Raw genomic sequence first — 20,548 nt, 5'->3', positions numbered from 1 at the left:
GTATCATGTATTAATGTTTTAAACTTGATCATTTATTTTTTTCAATTTTTTAAAATTTTTTTTTGGTCTTTTTATTAAAGTTTTGTTATTTTTAATTTTATCGTTCAATCCAAGTTTATAGTATATTGTTTATTTTATTTTAGTCTTCATTCTTTTTTAAAAAAAAATTTCTTTTATTAATGTTTTTATTTTTTCAATTCAACTCTAATTGAAAATTTATTGATGTACTTTAACTTATTTTTTATTTTAGTTTTAACCCTCTCTTCTTTTTTTGTAATTTTTTTTTTCAATTTATCCTCCAACTTTTTATTTTTTAAAGATTAAGTTTCATGATTTTTTTTATGTATAATACTTCATGTCTAATAATCTAAATTACAGGTTTAAAAAGTTAACAAGAGTTGATATTTTTTTATCTTTTTTTTTTTCACAGCTTTGCCAAGAGCAATATTTTTAAAAATATATTTTTTTGGTCGTTACCTCATTTTTTTTTATTATATTATCAAAATCTAACCTAGTTATTAAATTTCACTTTTTAAAAAATATAATAGTCCCTTGAACTTCTTTTTTTTTTAGATTAAAGAAATTTGGTGCTGCGGGCAGCGTCACAGCAGCCACCAATCTAGTTAGTCTATTTTAGAACATATAATTTACCTAGGAAGCGTAAAGTCATCAAACAAAGTCTAGAGCAGGAAGCGTTGAGGCGTATCTAGGAACAAGATACAACCCAACAGAAAGCAAATAGGTAGATGTGTACCGACAGGACTTAACAAATGGTAGTGAGCACAGAATTTTTTGTAGCATATGTAGACAATGTCTTGTGAAATGCCAATAAGGATTTCCAAGAAAATGAGCTTTTTCTAAACAAATAGTGCATTTCCATGAGTACCTAGCATCTGCTTTTCCAAACTTCTTTAGCCCACAAAAAATAATAAATATTTACTCTCAAATTAAGTTTTGAAATCAATTTGAATAATGGCACCTCTTTCCAGGAAAAATGCATGACCAAAATAAATCCAAATTAGCATTCAGGCAACTTTCATCTGAAAATCTAGAACCAAGATTAAGACCGCAATCAGTCACCGAACCATTGCTTGCGTGACCCTTGGTTGTTTCAGAACATGGGACAAAATCAAAACAATTTACAACAAATGAAAATTCTATCCTAATGCCCACACGGTCAGACTATAGATTCAGTTTTATAATATGCTGACTAGATAGAAACCTAAACATTATGACCAGATTTAGCATGACAAGGTTGAGTTTGGAAGCACGCAATTCTGATTCAAACTTCCTAATATGCATCTCAGTCATCTCTATCAAGCTACCTTCTACCACATTTTCACTGCCATGTCAGACCTTTAACAAATGTAAATATTTTCATCTAAACATCAAGATATTCACATCCCAGAAAATCAATTTTGACATGTTACCTCCTATAATTGCCTTACACAAAGTTATACATGTGAAAAAAGACCCACAATTTGACAAAAACATTTTGTATAGCTGTGAACATGGAGGGAGACATTTGGATTCTACATATCGAGGAACCTTCACATGTTATTGTGCTTAATAAGAAAAAAATAAAATTAGCTTATACATATAGTGCTGAAAAAGGCTCTGCGCAAAATCTACTGTCATTTCATCACTACGATGAGCATGGGACATGATTTTTGTGAGAAAGGTCAAAGAAACTGAAATACCTTCTGTGGTCACCTGCAGAATGTACTCTTTTCAGGTTGAGATAGGAAGGGAATTCGTGAAGATGATGACTTCTTATCGAGGCTTCAAATTTCGCTGCATAACAAGAAAATTAGTTAAATAAAGGAAACCTAGGCCGGTGGCGTCGCACTTTTGAAATAATAGTCCACCAATTCTTTTTTCACTGTTACACAATTTTCATTTCAATGGTTAGGAGGTAAAGAAGCACTGAGCATTGCTCAAAAAGTTTGACCATCATTTACCACTGCACCAATACATTTCTCAATTTCATAATAATGAAATAAAATGAACACATTAGTCCGCCAATGCACAGACATATAAATATGATATTAAGAAATGGCATACTTTTGGCCTGTCAGTAGGTATTTGTGGCTGTTTATCCAACGTTCTATCTGTATCTGGTGTTTGCTGTTCATTATCATGCTTATAAAATGCCTGCAGAGCTCTCCCAGCAAATGCACGGATTACATTGACTTCCATTGCAGACATATTTTTCCACTGCAATATCAAATTCAAGACATCACTTCACAGAGCAGCAGAATGCAAGATCTAACAAAGGTACAGTATATCACAACATGATGAAGAATGAATCAAAATCCAAGAATTAACAAAGAGCTTTCCAACAATCCTACTAATAGGCATGCGCAAAAGCTGACACCATTTGATAAATCCAACAAGTAGATGAGAATGTCTCTGTTAACAGCATCACCCACTGCCTATATTCTTGATGGAAGTTCCTCGGAACAATTCATCCTTCCTTTCCAGAATGGATATAAGATACTGTTGTATGATAAGTTAAAAGTCTCAACATCTACTCAACTATGAAGTTGATTGCCGGTTGCATGGGGGCAGCTAGGAGGCTACTCAAGAATGCAAGACAACGGCATCAATTTTCAGTGCGACAAACTTCTTTTATATCTACATCTTTACTTAAGCGGAAAAGGTGGGGTACTTTTTATCTCTTTTCCTTTCATTGGTTAAGTAATTTTTTCAGAGCACTAGTATTTGAAATAAGAAGGGTGCTTTTCATCCCTGATTTCACATTCTATATTACTCCCATGGATGCACTTAGGCACACTACCAAGTGCTCTGATTCTTGCACTTTAATTAATTTATTGACGTCCATCATTGTCCCAGTTAGATGCAGTGGTTTAGCTCACATTCATGTTGTTTGAGACCAAATAAAAATAGCACACTTTATCGGAACGTGCATGTTAACAATTTACTCTTCACTTTTGCCCAGCATAAGCCAAGATCAGATTTTACAAGAATATACGACTTTCAAATGGTAAAGAGAGACAGCAAGCATACCGTCACCGTAGATGCAGTAAACTTTTCTAAATTAGTCTCCACTTTATGAAATCTTACATCTCTGATATCCTCGATAAGTGACCTCACCTATGAACAGGTAAATATGAAATTTATGCCAAAAACACAAAAACATAACTGAAAGAGATGAAGGAATCATCAAAGCTCACCATATACATGTCAGGAATGTCCTCACGTGCACTGCATTCGCAAAAATGGAGTTGACATTCAATATTGTCATCACTGAAATGCGGAGTAAATAGGAGTGTTTCAGTACTTACAGGTCGAAAAGAAGTCTTGAGATTTCCACGTAATGAAAGGGTAAATTCTGGAATGCATGAGAGTCCCGTTCTGCTTCCAAAACCCGAGTCAAATTTTCTAGTCCACAAAGCCAAAAGAACAATGAGAAAGATTGCAATCTACAACTTAGTTTCTGATAGAAATACAGCAAGAACAGTTAAAATCCTATCCTGAGATAACACTGGAATAAATAGCTGCATCTGATTGAAAGAAGAGCAGGAAACTAATATCACCAAGGTCCAGAACGCACCAATTGACATCCACTGAGGAAGCCTGATTGTGCATTTCCCTCTCTTCTTCAAGGCCAGAGCTAACCAAAGCGGCACTTGAGCTGCCAGTTGTGGATAAAATGGTCCATAATCCCCCTGCCATTACACCAAATCAATCAATTACAAAAGGAAAAATTAAATCGAACTAAATTGAAAGTGAGAGGGGAAAAAAAAACGCATACAAGTATTTATGTGCGTATAAGAGAGGGGGAGAGGGAGGCATTACACAAATAAAATTGAGAGAATCCATCCTCAAATTCGGAACAATCTCCACCATTTCATCTTCCGCCATAAATTCAATCTGTACAGCAAAACAGCAGGCAAGCATAAATAACAAACCACAGATTTAACGTGTATAGAGAGAAGGAAAGGCACCTCTTCAGAAGAAAATAGAGACATGGTAGAGTCAGATTGACCAGCCATTTCTGCGACCGTGGGCGGATCGAGGGTTTAGCTAGATAGTTGTTTGGAGCAATCGCAGGTTAGGAGAGGCAAGGGGTGGTGATGTGGGAGGAGAGAGGGAGGGAGGGATCGTCAAGTGTCAACTGTGAGGTGTGAGGTGTGAACTTTACTTCTATTTTGGCTGGGCGCTAAAACTGGGTTTAATTTTTAAAATTGGCGGGCGTTGAGGAAGTTTGGGCTTCGGATTGGTGGCCCAGATGGTATTGTTTTTTAACACCTAAAGTTAGATGATCAGATGAATAAGAGCCTGTTTGGTCATGAGCAAAGATTAAATTACACGTGGTTAATGAAAATTCCGAAAACAACTTCTTTTTTTTAAAAAAAAAAAAAAAAAAGCGTATCAAAACAGTGGTAAGAAAAGGCACAAATCTATATATTTTATAAATATAAATATATCTATATAATATAAATATATATTTCAAGTTAGATTATGCCAGATTTTGAGTTGGGTTTAATAATATTTATATTTTATTTATTATCTATCAGGTAGGTAAGATATCTATCCAAAAAATATTCATCTATTAATATCTATCAAATTTAAATTAAATTGCAATCCCTAAATGTAAGATAAAATTGGCACGTGAAAAAAAATTACACAATTCACTTAGGTGAACACTGAAAAACTCTTGACCGCCACGGACTCAAATGTTTTTGTTGAATGCCCTCCTCGAATGAGCTCAAATCCCGGCCATTGGATCACTGGGTTCCCCTAGCAACCATCGATGGGGGCCCATTGGTCCAATGAGTTTGGTTGTTTTTTGAGTTGGCTTTTAAAAAGTTTTTACCTGGACTCAGTTGACCCAGTCGAAAGATGATGGACCCCCACGTTCGTAATTTTTGTAAATGGATGAGGCCGAACCCATATATAATTCATTCCAGTTACGAGTTTTGGAGAAAATATCATGCCTATTACATACATCCTTTTTATTACAAAAACAACAGGAAAATAGAAAAAAGTTTGTTTATGAGTATGACGCATTACAATTAACCATGGTGATTATACAAAAAATGTAGATATTATAGATATTTTTTATTTTCAAAATGACTTGGAAATGATTTTTAAAATATCAAAGATATAATGGATTAGAAAAAAAATTGTAATGTTTACTTAAACAAGATAAAGTTTTGTCAAAATTTAAAAAATTAAAATTATCAGTGTAATACCATAATAATTTACCCATTTGGTTAAAGGGATAAGATTTGTCTGTAAAACAAGAGCTTTTTTTAACTCATGGATCAAGAGCTCGAAGAGGCAACGAGACAAGGTTCTCTCTTTCTAAAATACTAAATCTCAGCCTAAACAGTGTAAATACTTAGTTTTTTTTCCCATCATCCACTTGATTCTGGCTGTTAATAGGAAATAAGAGGGCTAATTGGCTTAAGATTCAAGCGAAAGGGCAACCCGTATTGGCAAAAAAAAAATGAATAAAATATCTGCAGGTCTCATGCATCACGCTGGATGATATAAAAGGCTTTTTTTTTTTTTTTGTTAATGTCAGTAGATAAGTTTATTTAATTTTTTCAAGAATATCTTTAGTAGTCTAACAATTGTTCTGTTGAAGCAAAGAAATATGTATAAACAATCAAATTTCATATGGAAACTCATTGTATTTGCTCTGTTCTGGTATGAGAAGTCAGGTGATAGAGTGGCTAGCCCTGAAACGGAGAAGCTAAATATATTTAGAATTATTGTACTGTTTATATTTTAAAGTGTTTTTTATTTTAAAATATATTAAAATAATATTTTTTTTATTTTTTAAAAAATTATTTTTGATATTAACACATTAAAATAATCTGAAAACATAAAAAAAAAAATATATATATATATATATATTTTTTAAATGCATTTTTAAAACATAAAATACCAAACACATCCTTTAAAAAAGGGGTCAGAGTAAAAGGAGGAATCCGTTTGAGGAGGGGCTCGCGTTTGTTTTATTGGATAGAAAACGCACGTACGAAAACCACTAGTATACAAACAATGATGGACTTGCAAAAATATGAAACACAAGCGAGGTTTAGGATAATAGCATTTGATATTGTGGTATTTTTTTTTTTGTTTTAGCTTTTCCGTAACTAATATATCAAAAAAAATCATTTATCCATATAAAATTATGATATATTATAATTAAATATAATTTTTTTAAAAATTTAATTAAATAAAATATAACTTCAACCACGCTTTAACACAATATAAAATAGGTCAAGCTAGCTCCAGTACTCCATATGTACCAAAACCACGGGCACACAAGACAACACCCCTGGGCAAATCTTGCTTTATCTTCCCTCGTACTGCAGAAGACGTGTCAAGTTGGCCTGGTAGATGCTCTAACCTTTTGACTCAGGGTGCCGAGGGGTAGAATGATAATTATATTTCACAGTATTTGTTTTTGTTTAAAAATATATTAAATAAAAAAATTTATTTTAAAGAAATTATTTTTAATATTAATATATTAAAATATCTGAAAATACGAAAAAAATTAGTAATTTAAAATAAAATTAATAAAAATAAAATTAGTTTTTTTTTAAAATCACTTTTAAAACATTGAATAAAAAAGTCTTTAAACACGTGTGGGCAGCCGAGCAGGGAAGGTTGCAACTCCTGCGGTGGTTCCATGTTCGGTCCTGATGCAGTACTTGATCTGATCCATGTAATCATGGTTTGCACGCAGCCTAGTTACTGCAATGGTCCTCCCCTTGTTTGATCTTTCTATTAAACCCGACCCAAATTAATTCAGTGGGAAACCCGTTCTGCATTAATTCTTTTTAATTGATTAAAAAATGTAGATGGCACAAATACGAACTTGAAATTTATATTGTATTGACTAGTCATTTAAACTGAAAAAATTAAATTGTTAGATAAAATATCAATAATGAAGGTAATGGCTTTTATTCTAACATAACAAAATGTCTGAGAAGATGATTTTTCTGCATTTTCAAGTGCTGATTGGAAAACTGATCTCCGCTTCGATTCATCGAAGGGGTGACGGAATTGAGGTGGGGTCGTGTTTATTTTTCTCTCCATTTTCTGTGCAAGCTGCAAGGAATTGGTAGCACAACCTGGTGTTAGGAGCTTTTTGGTTGACGGTGCTCCTCCGAAGGCGGCGACATGTACTAATTCTGTTCGGTGCTAGTTCATCCTCTTCATATTTCCATCTTATTATCGTGCCGTCGTCTCTTGAGCCAGACTTCGGTATTGAAACTAACAAATCCGCGTATCTCGACACCGGTGACGTCGATGGAGGAAATCAATTTTAGCATCCATGCTGGATCTTTACCTCTTGCTGTTGTTAATCAAAGGTTGTGCGGGTATAAATCGATCCATGTAGCATACGAGGTGGCTCTCGGGACCAGGGGCCAAAGGCTCAGCCTTGTTTCGATATAAATCGAAACCTCCCACGACTCTTCTGACCTGTGATATTTTAAATTAATACTGGATATTTGAAATTCAGGCATTGTTATTGCATTCAAGATTTATTTTTCACGGGAAGAATGTGGCTGCCATTATATGGTGTGATATTATAATACTCCACCGCAAACATATCCAAAATCACAAAGTCCTGGCAGCTCGAGGTGTCGCCTTCTGTTTTATTTTCGAGTGTCAACTAAATGGTATTTCAAAAAGTCACACTTCGGCGGCCAACCAGGACATATAAAAGTCGCTAGTTTGTGCATTTTAAAAATATTTTTAAAAAATATTATTTTTTTTATTTTAAATTAATATATTTTTAGTGTTTTCAAATTATTTTAATATATTAATATTAAAAATAATCTTTTAAAAATATAAAAAATTATTAATATATATTTTAATATAAAAATATAAAAAATAACAATAATCACACTGCAAAAAACGCTCAAATCAATCCCACCAACCACGTGGTTTTCTACTCAACAAGTCATGCCCAATTTCTCGAGCTCGTGTAGTCAATGGCCTGCTCTTTTCGAACGATAACATGGTCGACCACGTGAGAGAATCAATGACTTCGCTCGTATGTCTGGAGAGATGTAAAGGGAAAAAAAAATAATAATAATAAAGCGGTAATGATTAAAGAAAAACAAAACCCAGCACCGTCTATAAAGTGTGTTTGGTATTATAATTGCTACTGTGGTTATAGTTTTAAAAAAATTGTTTGATAAAGGTAGAGTTTGGGGCTGCGTTTTTACCTGTGTTTTGTAAAATTTTGAATTTTTTTTTTTGCTAAAATTAAGTGCGGTTTGTACTTTTTGGATCGTTTTGATGTGCTGATGTCAAAAATGATTTTTAAAAAATGAAAAAACATCATTGGCATGTATTTCGGCACGAAAAACTATTTGAAAAGCAACCGCTACCACACTGTCAAAGCACGCTTAAAAAGTACTTTTAGTTGAAGTTGGTTTGAAAAAATATATGTCTGGTTAAAACTGTGATTGAACAAAAAATAGTTTAATGTGTTTGGTTAAAAAAAAGCTTTTCAAATTGAGGTTATAAAATAATTAAAAAATACTTTTAATTTAAATATTGTAGATTTAACTACCATTACTACATCATGAAATAAATAATTATATTTTTCATGATTTCTCAAGCACACAACAATAAAAACTGAATTTTTTGTTACTTCATCAAGTGATCTCCTTCTAATTTTTTGAATAAAACATGAATTAAAATAAAAATAAAAATGAATTTTTTTTAACTTGGTCTGACACGGCAATAACATAATTGGAATTGCGATCAAATTCCACAAATATTACGCCATCATGCTATATTCTTCTAATTTATGTAGTGCTATTAAATAATATTAAATACTAGTTTTTCAACTAAAACTCAATTTAAAAAAAAAATTATAATTTCATTACGTACAAAATTTATTCGACAAAAAATACAGTTTTTATGATTTTTTGAGCATGCAATAAAATTAAGTAAGATATTATCAGGAATAAAATTGAGATTACAGTATAAGTAAATTTAATTCACCTTAAACTAATTTTTTTAAAAAAAAAAAAATAGTGTTCACGTTTACATGAATAGTGCGAGTGAAATCACTGGGTTTTTTTTAATTGCACTGATTTTTCAAAAAAAAAAAACTTTTCTTGGGTTTTCCAAATTTTTAAAAAAAAAAAAACTAAAACTCTGATTTAAGTTTAGGGAACAGTGCGAGTGAATTAAAATTCACTCACACTGTACAGTGTAAACTTTTCTTGGTTTTTTGAGGGAAAAAAAAAACCAACTCTGATTTAAAAGTTTAGGGAACAGTGGAACATGCTCCACTGTTCCAGCGTTTTTCTTTCAGAAATCTCGGTTTCAATTTAAAATTCAATAGGCCCTACTATTAAAAAGCAGGTTTTGTTTTGTTACCAAATAAAAATTTGCGTTTGCGGGTGAATCTCACCCGCAACCACAAAACCAAATACCCACTTAAACCAACAAATATTAACGGTGACTGTAGCAATAAAGACATATTATTGTAGATTGCTGTAATAGAATTATAACAGTTAAGTATAATAACATTCTTGAAAGAAAACCAAAAAATAATTTGCATTTAAAGGGTTTTTTGTCAATTTAATTTTTCGATGCATATTGTAATTACTATCAAACTCTTATGACTAAAATTTTCTAGGCTATCATGGAAGGGTTTTTTTGTCAATTTATTTTATATATATAGCATAACTACTTGCATAACCTTGTATAAAAAAATTTACAAGCTACCATCCAGGGGCTTTTTGGATTTTTTATCTTGGTTTTTTCATTGTATACAGTGTGAGTGAGGGTTTGCTTGGTATTTTTTGAGAAATAAAAATATAAACAAATTATGTTAATCGTTTAAAGAAAACAAGCATGTACATGAAGAAGAGTCGTCACATGCAAGTGGCGCGTGCTATGTTCTCTGGTGGCCAAAAACATCAAATCATCATGTCGTCGACTCTAATGAGTGGCAACACTTCAATTAAGTTGTCACGTTTATCATGGTTCTTTATGGCCTGGTGGTGCCTGGGTTTTGTCTTCCCTTTTGTTTTTTTTATGGCATCGAGGCATGCTTTGACCAAGCAAAAAATAAAAAACATGTCCTCTTGTTTTATTTTTATTTTTATTTTAGTCATAGTTCTCGTTTTTTTTTATTAATCCTTGATTGTTTTAAATCTTTTTTTTTATTATTTTCTTTTTGATCTCATCCATTTAAATTGATTTTATTTGATTTTTTTATTAGACTTGACCCTCGTTCTTTTAGTTGTTATTTTTTTTTTAATTTCAACCCTTGAGATTTAATTTGATTTTTTTTTTACATTATATTTGACTATCATTATTTTAATTACTGTTTATTTTTTAATTTCATCTATTGAGATTTTATTTTAATACCAGATTTAGTCATTGTTATTCTAACTATTGTTTTTTATATCATTTTTCTAATTGACTTTTGTTTTATCATTTTATTCCTTGACATTTTATATATTTTTTATGTTTAATCTTGTTCTCATTCCTTGAACAACTTTTTTTTTTTTCCAGTTTCATTCATCAATATCTCACTGATCTATAGTTTGGATTATAATATATTTTGACATGAAGATCCTAGTCTCATGCCTTAAAGAAAAGTGTGAGATATTAACTAGGGTTGATATTGTATTTTCTTATCCTTTTTTTAAACTATTATTTTTCTTAGATGCACCATTAAACATTGTATTTACTGGAGATTTTATTTTTTTTAATTTGTTTTTGGTGAAGATAGCCCAATCCCATGACTTATATCATGAATTTATCATGTTGGTTCAAATTAGTTCGAGTAACATGCTTGAGTCTTATTTTTTGGTCCATCATATATTTCATGGTGAGAATCTAATTTTTATATATATTTTTTTTAAAAAAACCTTATTTAGTTTGAGATATTCTTGACCCCTGATCTTTAAAAAATAATCGTTTGTTTGTTTTTTTATATACTTGTTTGACTTTAGGCAACAAATCCTCCTTTTTATCATTGTACTTGAAAAAAAAGAGGAAATTAAAGGAAGAGGCTTTGTCTTCTGGAAATGAGCAAATTGTTTTTTGTACGAAAATATCCCATACATGTTGTTATCGTCTGTTTATATAAAAAATAAATTTTTAAATAAAAAATTGTTATATCCAGTAGGCAGTAGGATTATGGATTCAATTGATGGCATAGCTGGTCAACTTAAGTTTTTTTTTTTTAAAAAAATTTAGATTGATTTTTTTTATTTCCAGTTTTTATATCATTTTTTTATAGTGTTTGATGGGAAAACAAGCAGTATAAGGCTATAAGCTATAAACCAGCACAATCATTTTTTTTTTAAAAAAAAATCTGCCATAAAAAACGCGTGGAATAAGCCATCACATTTTTTTTTTTTTAAAAAAGGTAATATAACTAGTACAGTATAAGTTCAACTTTAACGTTGCAAGTATCGGTTTTCGTATCACTCTGCATTATACAAATCAAACACGGTGCATTCGTAACAACTATGGTTGTCTGTAAAAAAAACCTTATAAAGAATTTACAGGTTATTTGAAAATTTCAAGATTTAGTAGAAATTAAATAATTTCCACATTATTTATTAAATTTTAATACTTGAAAAAATATGAATGAATGATACAGACAATTGAAATAATCAATCTTAATAAAATTTCAAATCATATTCAGAGTCGACACGTTAAAAATTAATCTTGGTAACGTTATCATCTCTCCATCTCTCTCGTATAATTGATCGGAATTTTTTTTTTTTAAATGAAAATAATCCTGAGTAAATGATAATTTTTTAATAATTTAAATAAAATAAAATTTAAAATTATTTTTAAAAAATTCAATACACCTCAATCACGATTCCTATCATGTTAATATCACGAGTGGTCCAAAATTTGTTAGATGGCCCAATCCCTCAGCTTACCATGACGTGTTAATCCATGGGCCTATAAGCATCACAAAACTGCCAAGCTTTTTCGTTAATCCTAACACCCTTTTCACTTCAATTTCCAAAACCACCCTTATCAAATCCATCTCCTCCAAGCATATTCGAAACAGATTCGAGGCTAAAACAGTAAATAATATAACCACAGATTTGTGGATCACCATAAAAACTCCACAAATATCAAACAAAAACCCGAAACTGAAAACAAAAACAAAAACAAAAACTAAAAATCAAAACCAGTCACTCCACAATCTACAATGGGCAGGAAGTTTTTCGTTGGCGGTAACTGGAAATGCGTGAGTCTCGTTTTTATTCTTATCTATTCCGTTATTGATATCGAAATCTGATTCAGATCAGCTTTTTTTTTTTTTTTTTTTAAAGCAATCAAATCAGTTATTTGAATTGGTGATTTAATTTTTTCTGGATGTAGACTGGAACCACCGAAGAAGTGAAGAAGATAGTGTCAACTCTCAATGATGCTCAAGTGCCCTCATCTGATGTTGTTGGTAAGTGTGTCTTTCTCACTCTCGCTTTCTTTAGTTTAATTCAAGTGTTGCTGTTAATCTGATTGCACAACTGAAAGGTAATTACCCAAATTGGATTTACAAAAATCACAAGAAACTGATGATTTTTAATCATGATCTGCCTTTAACCTACTGATGCATCGAGAACTGGTATGATCTTCTACAGAGGTTGTTGTAAGCCCTCCATACGTGTTTCTTCCTCTGGTGAAAAGTTCGCTGAGGCCTGATTTTCATGTCGCGGCTCAAAATTGTTGGGTTAAGAAAGGAGGTGCTTTCACCGGTGAAGTCAGGTATGTGCTAATGATCTGTATTAGCTGGCCTAGTATTTTGTTTGTGCTGACTATTAGACATATGGAATTGATGAATATTTATTGTCTGTGGGATTTGAACTTCCAAATGCTGAAGTTGGTCTTACTTGTGTGCAGTGCTGAGATGCTTGTGAATCTGGGTATTCCTTGGGTCATTCTTGGTCACTCCGAAAGGAGAAGTCTCCTGAATGAATCAAATGAGGTAAGTTTGTGTCACATGGTATAGCAATAACTTATCTGTGGTTAATTTGTACTGTCAATGCTTCACAAGTGCTTCTTTTTATCATATCTATTTAAAGTTTCAATCATGTAATAACTTCCCACTCCGGGGGGTGTTTCCTTTAGTTTGTGGGCGACAAGGTTGCATATGCACTTTCTCAAGGGTTGAAGGTGATAGCTTGTGTTGGTGAGACTCTTGAGCAGCGGGAAGCAGGATCTACCATGGAGGTTGTCGCTGCACAAACCAAAGCAATTGCAGGTATAGCATATATTAACCATGCTTTTTTGGATTTATGATGTTGTACATGTTTAATTTTTCCAAATAAGAAGTTCTGGCCTTCATACAGTGGTGGAACATTGTTGATTAAGTTAATCTGTTACTAGTTGGGCATGTGGAATCATTGTTTGTTACTAACTGAAACACTGTACTCTTGTATACAGTGATGCGATGTTCTTTGTTTTAAGGGAGGTAATTGATCACATGGCCACACATTTTAGATGAGCTTGAAATCAACTGTCTCTTCCTCCTGGTTCCAAGTTTTGCAATGCACCTTCAAATGAACGTTTTAAAAACTTCTGCTGTATTTATCGTTCATTTAATTGGATTTTGATCATATCAAGGGGCTTCATATATGCATACCTTCATTATTTCAGTAGACGTGTCATCAATTTGAAACATATGACTATGTTGATTCATTTATTTATCTCGTTACATTCACTATATCCTAACTGTAAAGAGTTTATAGTAGTATCCATAATTGTTTAAACTTTGCTTTCATTGCAGCGCGAGTATCCAATTGGGCTGATGTTGTTTTGGCCTATGAGCCCGTGTGGGCTATTGGAACAGGAAAGGTTGCAAGTCCTGCTCAGGCACAGGAGGCAAGTCCAAGCTTTGTTTTCTTGTTTAAGTTACACTCATTATATGCACTGAGCTTTCCACCAATGAGATAGAAAAAGGAGCGTTTAACACCCATTGTTTATTTCCTGTACCATGAAAACATGAATAATTCATATTAACATGATGAGCTTTATGTTTTCTTAGAACTCAGAATCTTTTATGATTCTATGAACTTTCAGTCTCACAGTATTAGCTGATTTATAGCAGGCAAATGGTGTTTTTGTCCCGTAACTGTTATGTTGTTTCTTATCTGCCTGTTTTCTCAGGTTATTTCCTGCATGCTAAACACCAGTTAATCTGCGACTGTGTCTTGCCTGTTGGTTTCCCATGACTAGTTTTTTGAAATTTTGGTTTTTTTAATGTAATAGGTGCATTTTGAACTGAGGAAATGGCTTCATGCAAATACCAGCCCTGAAGTTGCTGCAACCACCAGGATTATTTATGGAGGTATCTTCGTATGTTAATGCTACTTGCAATCAGTTTATTTTCTTGATTTGTTCTGTTCTTTTTTTGCAGACCTATAAGATGAATACACTGGTTGAAAATTCTAAGTACTTTTTTGTTTTGTTTTTGTATTGCTCTTGTTTTTGGGAAAAATAAAAATAAAGTCTTATTAAATACTGCGTTCTGTAAAGTGACGCAGATGCTTGCATAAAATACTGAGTAGAGAACATGCTATGCATTTTTCTTCAACACAAATTCATTGAAACGTGCTTGGTGAAGTGTAAGGGGTTGTGCACCATGCTTGGTCCAGATGGATCAATATGCATTCCTTGATCTATCTATTAATAGCATGGGCACCATCACAATACTCAGGGAACTGATTGAACCCGAACCTTATTGCGAAGTTGAGCATGCCTTGTTTGCATTCAGAGGTAGAAGATATTGTGGTATCCTGAACCAATATCTAAAACGATAATGTGCTTTTCTCATGCTGCTGGATAATATTTGCTTTCATTTTGGTTTCTTAACGGAGTGGCGAGGGAGTTAATAGAATGATGATTAATTTTCTCCCCTTTTTTTGTTTATGCTTCATTAATTTGGTGCCTGATCCAGGATCCGTTAATGGTGCAAACTGCAAGGAATTGGCAGCAAAACCTGATGTTGATGGCTTTTTGGTTGGTGGTGCTTCCCTAAAGGTAGCGAAACTTGCTAGTTATTTAATTTAATTTCATTTGACTTTTCCTTACCTGTTGATTTTCATGATATTTCCCTTTCATTGTGCCTTCATCATCAGCCGGAGTTCATTGACATTATCAAGTCTGCTGAAGTGAAGAAAAGTGCCTGAGCACAGAACCAGGGCACTGGGGGCGACTCTTTGATGCTTATGTTTGGGGAGGTATAGAATCCATCATGTACAATTTGGACATGTTTTCGAGGAAATAAGTTTTCAATCTTGTGTAATGATATCAGCACTTTAACCGGCTTTATGTTTGAATAAAGATAACTATTTCCTTCCCAATGCCATTTACATTTTGACTTCTTGGTTTCTTCCATGCCTTTGACATGTTTGCATGAATGCACAATCCATTTATTTGTTTTATATTTGGCCCCTTCATCTTTTTTGAAGTGGCTTAGGTTGTAAATGATAGGAATACTCTGTAAGACTGGCGTGGGAAAACATCATAGTGTGGTGTCCTTTTGAGTCTTTACCCAAGATCTGATGTTTCACTAAACTACTGCAGTGGGTGTTTTTCTGTTGCTTTCCAATTTATATTGCCTAATAAACCAAAAATATTTCCACTTCGTCTTCTTCCCGCCTCGTCCTAGGTAGGCTTAAGTTTCTCGTGTCTTTTCTTGGTTGTCCTGAGACCTGATCTTTTCCCCTGTCTAGGAGTGGGTTTATTTGGTTATTTAACACAACCACCATTGGAATAGTTGTTATATAAGCAGTCACGTCATTCATGCTGTCTGTAAGTCTGTTGGAACTCGTTTGATGGCGGAAAAAAAAGGGGATATGGGAAAATTTCAGGAGTGCTCTTATTGTTTATTGGTAGCTGAGCATGAAAATTGCGTTTTCTTATCCTTGTATCTTTCGAGGTCAAGCTTGAACGAATAGAAATGGAAATTTGTATTTTTTTTTTTCTCTGTTCTTTTCAAGTTGAGCTTTAACCCGACGGGTCAGGTGACACTATATTAGTTTTTAGTTTATTTTCATTTGATAATTAGATCATCTGCCGCATAGAATAATAGTTCTCCAGGCTGTTCTGATAGGGGGGGTCAATTGTTGACTAAATTATTAGAAATAAAACTAAAACTCCGTAATCCACGGTAAAACGATTTATCAGCCCTTTAATGATTATAAAAATGAACGCATACTTGAGGTAGGATTGTATTTTCAGATATTTATTATACAGTATAGTTATTTTAATGTCCTTGAGGGAAAAAAAAAACAACACATGAAATATTTGAGGTTTAGTATAATTACCGTATAATTCTTGAGGTCAAGCTTTTTTTTTTTTTTGTCTAACGTTAATGAGCATTTTAGGTTTTTAACTTCGGTTTTTTTGAAATTATCTTGTGGGGTCAAGAGTGTTTTGATTTTTTTTTTTATAATTAAAAAAAAAATGTTTAACATGTAGCGCTTCTCGATAATGGTTGGTAGCCTTCTGTGGTTGTGTTCAAAGCATCACACTATCCTTGCATAATGAGTCGGCGCGTGTTGACCTTCATGGCATGGAGGGGCTTTGGCTATAATTTTTCTCACTTTTTTTTCTTTCTTCCACCTCAAAAGTTGTGTTCACCTAGAAAAATTGCAAAGTAGTTCTTCATTTAATTGTATAGAATTTGATTTATTTATTTTTTAATTTCATTAATTGTTATTTGATTTTTATATATTTTTTTATCAAATTGGATTTTCATTCCTTTATTCCTATTTATTTTGCTTTTAATTTTTGTAATTAGTTTTATTTTTTGATTTAATACCTAATCATTCTATTTTAATTCTTTTTTTTTCATTGAATTTTATTTCATTCTTACTATTGCAATTCCTTTTATTGTGAGTTCTCTTCTTGGTTATTATTATTGTTTTTGCAATTTCATCCCTTATTATTTAATGTCATTGAATTTTTATATCATATTTGATACTTATTTTTTTTCATACTTTTAAAATTATGTTAGAGAGTCAACTCCTATCATGTCTCTGATCACGGGTTAGGTCGAATAACCAGGGTTACCGAGATCAATTGAATTTTTTATCATACAAGAATTAAAAATGATATTATTATAATAAAAATGAAAAAAAAAAAAAGAACAGTTGTTGTCGTATTTTTTTCTAACTAATCATTTAATTTTTGTTTTTTATTTATTTATTTAAATAAATAAGTTTAGGAAACACCATTGAATAGATATTTCATGTGATTAAATATTAGGGTTTTTTTTTTTTTTTGTGTGGTTATTGTTCAACACACACACATTATATATATACACACACACACAAAAGTAGCAGCAGTTGATGAGCTTATCCTTAACTGCCTAAGAGATTAGTCAAAGACTACCACATCGATGGCCATGAAGAGTCATTGTGCATGCTATATTTGACCTTTGCATCATGATTACACAACTAGCCATCTCATTGCGTGTTAGGAATTCACACGTGATGTTTTTTCTTCCAGGCTTTATGGGCCATGAGAGGTGATGGTGGCACCGAGACTCTGAAATTTTTTACATTCGAGTCTAAACATTTTGAACTTTTTTATTATATCCTTCGATCACAGACTTGTTTAGTACGAAATACATAGTTTGCACTCTCAAGTTCTCCTTTGTTTTGTTTTAAAGTTTTACCTTTTTTTTTTCGAACTGCCCTCTTCAATCTAAAAATTATAATTCTATCATTTTCTATGACATCAATGAAATAAAAGCGATGAGTCAAGATTTTTATTTATAAAAATCTTTTTAAATAAAATAAGCATGTAAACATGTTAGATTTAAAAGAATTTGGACTTTATAGTTAACCATATCCATAAATAAAATAGATCTAGCAAACATGCTAAACCCGAGGAACTTAACCTTGGTAGTCAGTTAGACTCAAGGTAACGTGGATCTGACAAATATATATGTCATACTTGAAGAACTTGAACTTGGTAATTAGCCAAGTCCAAGTTAACGTAGGTCCAGCAAATATATCAAATCTAAAAAAATTGAACATTATCAGGCACCAAAATTACATTGTCTAATTATGTACGATTATTTATAATATAAATATAAAAGACGTGATAAACCGTCGTGCAAAATAATCGTTCATATTGAAATAATAATTTTCTTAAATTTATAGGTGTATATAAGGTCTCCTAAGAGACTTAATATACTTACTGTCTTATTAATGATATGCAAGAGATACCTATCTTTTATTAATGTCGCTGAAAGTAGAGGATTTTCAATTTTTTTCTTATCTAAAAAACAACAAAGTTTAAGTAGTATAAAAGATTTATAACTTTTCATATTCTAGGATAAAAAATACATAAATTTTAATAGCATCAATCAATTTAAAAAAATAGTAATATCTTTGTTTCTTAAATTTAAAACTTTTTAAAGTCATTTATTGCCTCGAGTTATTTTATATATTTTCTATAAAATATATTAATTTTATTATTGGAGTATCTTTGAATCCTCTAATTTGAATTATTTTTATAGCTATTCAAGCTTTTATTACTAACATGTAATTCACTAGATTTTTTTTTAAAAATCAAATTAAAGCACTTGAATATATTAATAAACTATTATCCCAAATACTAATCAATATTTTTGTTACATGTATTGGATTTCGGGATATCATAAAAAAGTCCTTTTTTTTAAATATGTGTACACGGAACTACTACAGTGTATCATATCAAGGGCCTGGGTCAAGCCTATTAGCCCTCCATGCGTATCTTGAAAAACAAAATAACCTTTCTCGTTTAGCGTGATGGCATTTCCCAGAGATATAAAGCTTGTGATTGCCATAATGCTAATAAATTCATCCACTGCCGGCTGCAAACAGGGCAAACCAATTTGATGAAGGTGGGATTCTCGTGCAGTGCTTTATTGGACGGGTGAGTGTGTGCATTGTATGTGTGCTTCATCAGTGAACTTCTAGAAAAGGGCTTGAAGGACTTTTAGCTATTCAAAAAACGAAAAAAAAAAAGAAAAAAAAAAAGAAAAAAGACTGGAGAGAAATATTGCTCGACGGGGATAAAGGGTCAATGGATACCAAACAACTGGTGACGCGTACGTGAATCTTGTAATCGCAACCATAGAGAAAAACAAGTTCTCTTTACTTTATTGTTTTTGTGAGAAGTCAACAGCAAAGTTGGCCAGAGGCGCAACAGTCACGGGTTTGTCTGGTTTCTTTTTCACATTCAATTCCCGTCCACTGTCATCTTTTTATAGATAGATATACTGCGCTGCATAAAGCAAGCAGAACGCCTACTTTATTTATTTGCTTTTGACCAGCTAAAAGATATTTTAAAGGATGCCGGTAAAAGTCTCTTTGCTTTTTTCAAATCCCGGTGATAATGAACGTACTATCTATCCCCTTCGGATGCTTGTAGTAGATGCCGTCACCGGGGTATATGAAAAGAAAGCCAATTATTTACTCCGGGGAGAGTGATTGTTTTCAGGACAAATCTCCGATTTGACATCGATGTTCTCAATTATACGTCGAAAACATTTTTCATATCAATTCCATGGTCAGGGAGTTTTTGTTTTTTAATTCGACCGTTTCATCAAATACAGTTGATGAATCCTTAAATATCGACGTGTTTCTTGTATGATCCGAACTAAAGGAGAAATTAGGAGGGAAATCTCCTTCCAATTTTTTTTTGCAAGACCCGTCACCTGGCATCATAATATAAATCATAGATCTTCCAAACCAAAGCAATTCCAATTGTTATTTGTTCGCATGTTTCTCTCATATTTTTTTTTATTTTCAAATATTATTTTTTACGAAATAAACTGATATTCAATAATTTTGTTAACTCTATTCAGTGTAATATAATAATTCATAATATTACTTGATATATCAAGTGTGTCCTTTCTCACTGCAAAATCCACAGATAAAATTTATCTATAATAAACAAATATTATTATTATTATCATTCATTCATTCCTAAACAAATATTATCGTACCATCTAATATAATTAGTTTTATTTTTCCTCTCCAGGAGGCATTTACTGATGTATTAATTAATAAATCTCAGGAGAAATAGCAATGTCTCACGACATAATTTTCCATGCAATATCTCATTATCCTTTTCATTTTCACGGGAATTACAACAAACGCCGCCAATAATTGTATGGGTACGATAAATCTCGATCGCGTGTGGAAGCATAGACATTTTAAAGAGTTGCTGAATGTTGATTTCTCAAACAGGGCCCCACCATGGCAGATCGAGAAGCTCGCCTGACCGCCCATCATTCCTGCTGGCAAATAATAAACACGCTACCCAATTTGAACATAATCAACTAATACAAGGATTGCTTCATTGGTTGTCTGATAAATTACGGAGGCCAATCCAACGGCTAGGAATAATTGAAATCAGGCATGTCTGTACACAGGGACAGGATTTCTGACCATTAGACAAGAAAGCCGACCGTAATTAATGCCATTTTCTAATCCCCCTCTTCTATTTTATTACCATTTGCCTATGAAAATCAATACATAAAAAGCCTACTACT

The 20,548-nt window shown here is 32.3% G+C and overlaps 2 protein-coding genes across 2 annotated transcripts; one reads left to right on the top strand and one right to left on the bottom strand.

The window, feature by feature from the left end:
* Positions 1-234: 234 nt before the first annotated feature.
* On the bottom strand, positions 235-4,142 carry LOC118059718 (DNA replication complex GINS protein PSF2). Its single transcript, XM_035072670.2, has 8 exons — positions 3,972-4,142; positions 3,823-3,897; positions 3,578-3,692; positions 3,309-3,405; positions 3,198-3,228; positions 3,031-3,117; positions 2,065-2,217; positions 235-1,794 (listed from the first exon to the last, which is right to left on the bottom strand). The coding sequence occupies exons 1-8, from the start codon at positions 4,017-4,019 to the stop codon at positions 1,774-1,776; spliced, it is 627 nt and encodes a 208-aa protein (XP_034928561.1). The 5' UTR covers positions 4,020-4,142; the 3' UTR covers positions 235-1,773.
* A 7,938-nt stretch (positions 4,143-12,080) lies between these two features.
* Positions 12,081-15,375, top strand: LOC118059717 (triosephosphate isomerase, cytosolic). Its single transcript, XM_035072669.2, has 9 exons — positions 12,081-12,241; positions 12,376-12,451; positions 12,636-12,759; positions 12,895-12,979; positions 13,123-13,255; positions 13,781-13,875; positions 14,263-14,341; positions 14,951-15,033; positions 15,132-15,375. The coding sequence occupies exons 1-9, from the start codon at positions 12,203-12,205 to the stop codon at positions 15,180-15,182; spliced, it is 765 nt and encodes a 254-aa protein (XP_034928560.1). The 5' UTR covers positions 12,081-12,202; the 3' UTR covers positions 15,183-15,375.
* Positions 15,376-20,548: the final 5,173 nt, after the last annotated feature.

This window comes from Populus alba, chromosome 10 (genome assembly GCF_005239225.2).
Source record: "Populus alba chromosome 10, ASM523922v2, whole genome shotgun sequence".
Lineage (NCBI taxonomy): Eukaryota > Viridiplantae > Streptophyta > Magnoliopsida > Malpighiales > Salicaceae > Populus > Populus alba.
The sequence above is the reverse complement of the archived record's forward strand: the minus strand, read 5'-3'. Positions and strand labels throughout refer to the sequence as shown.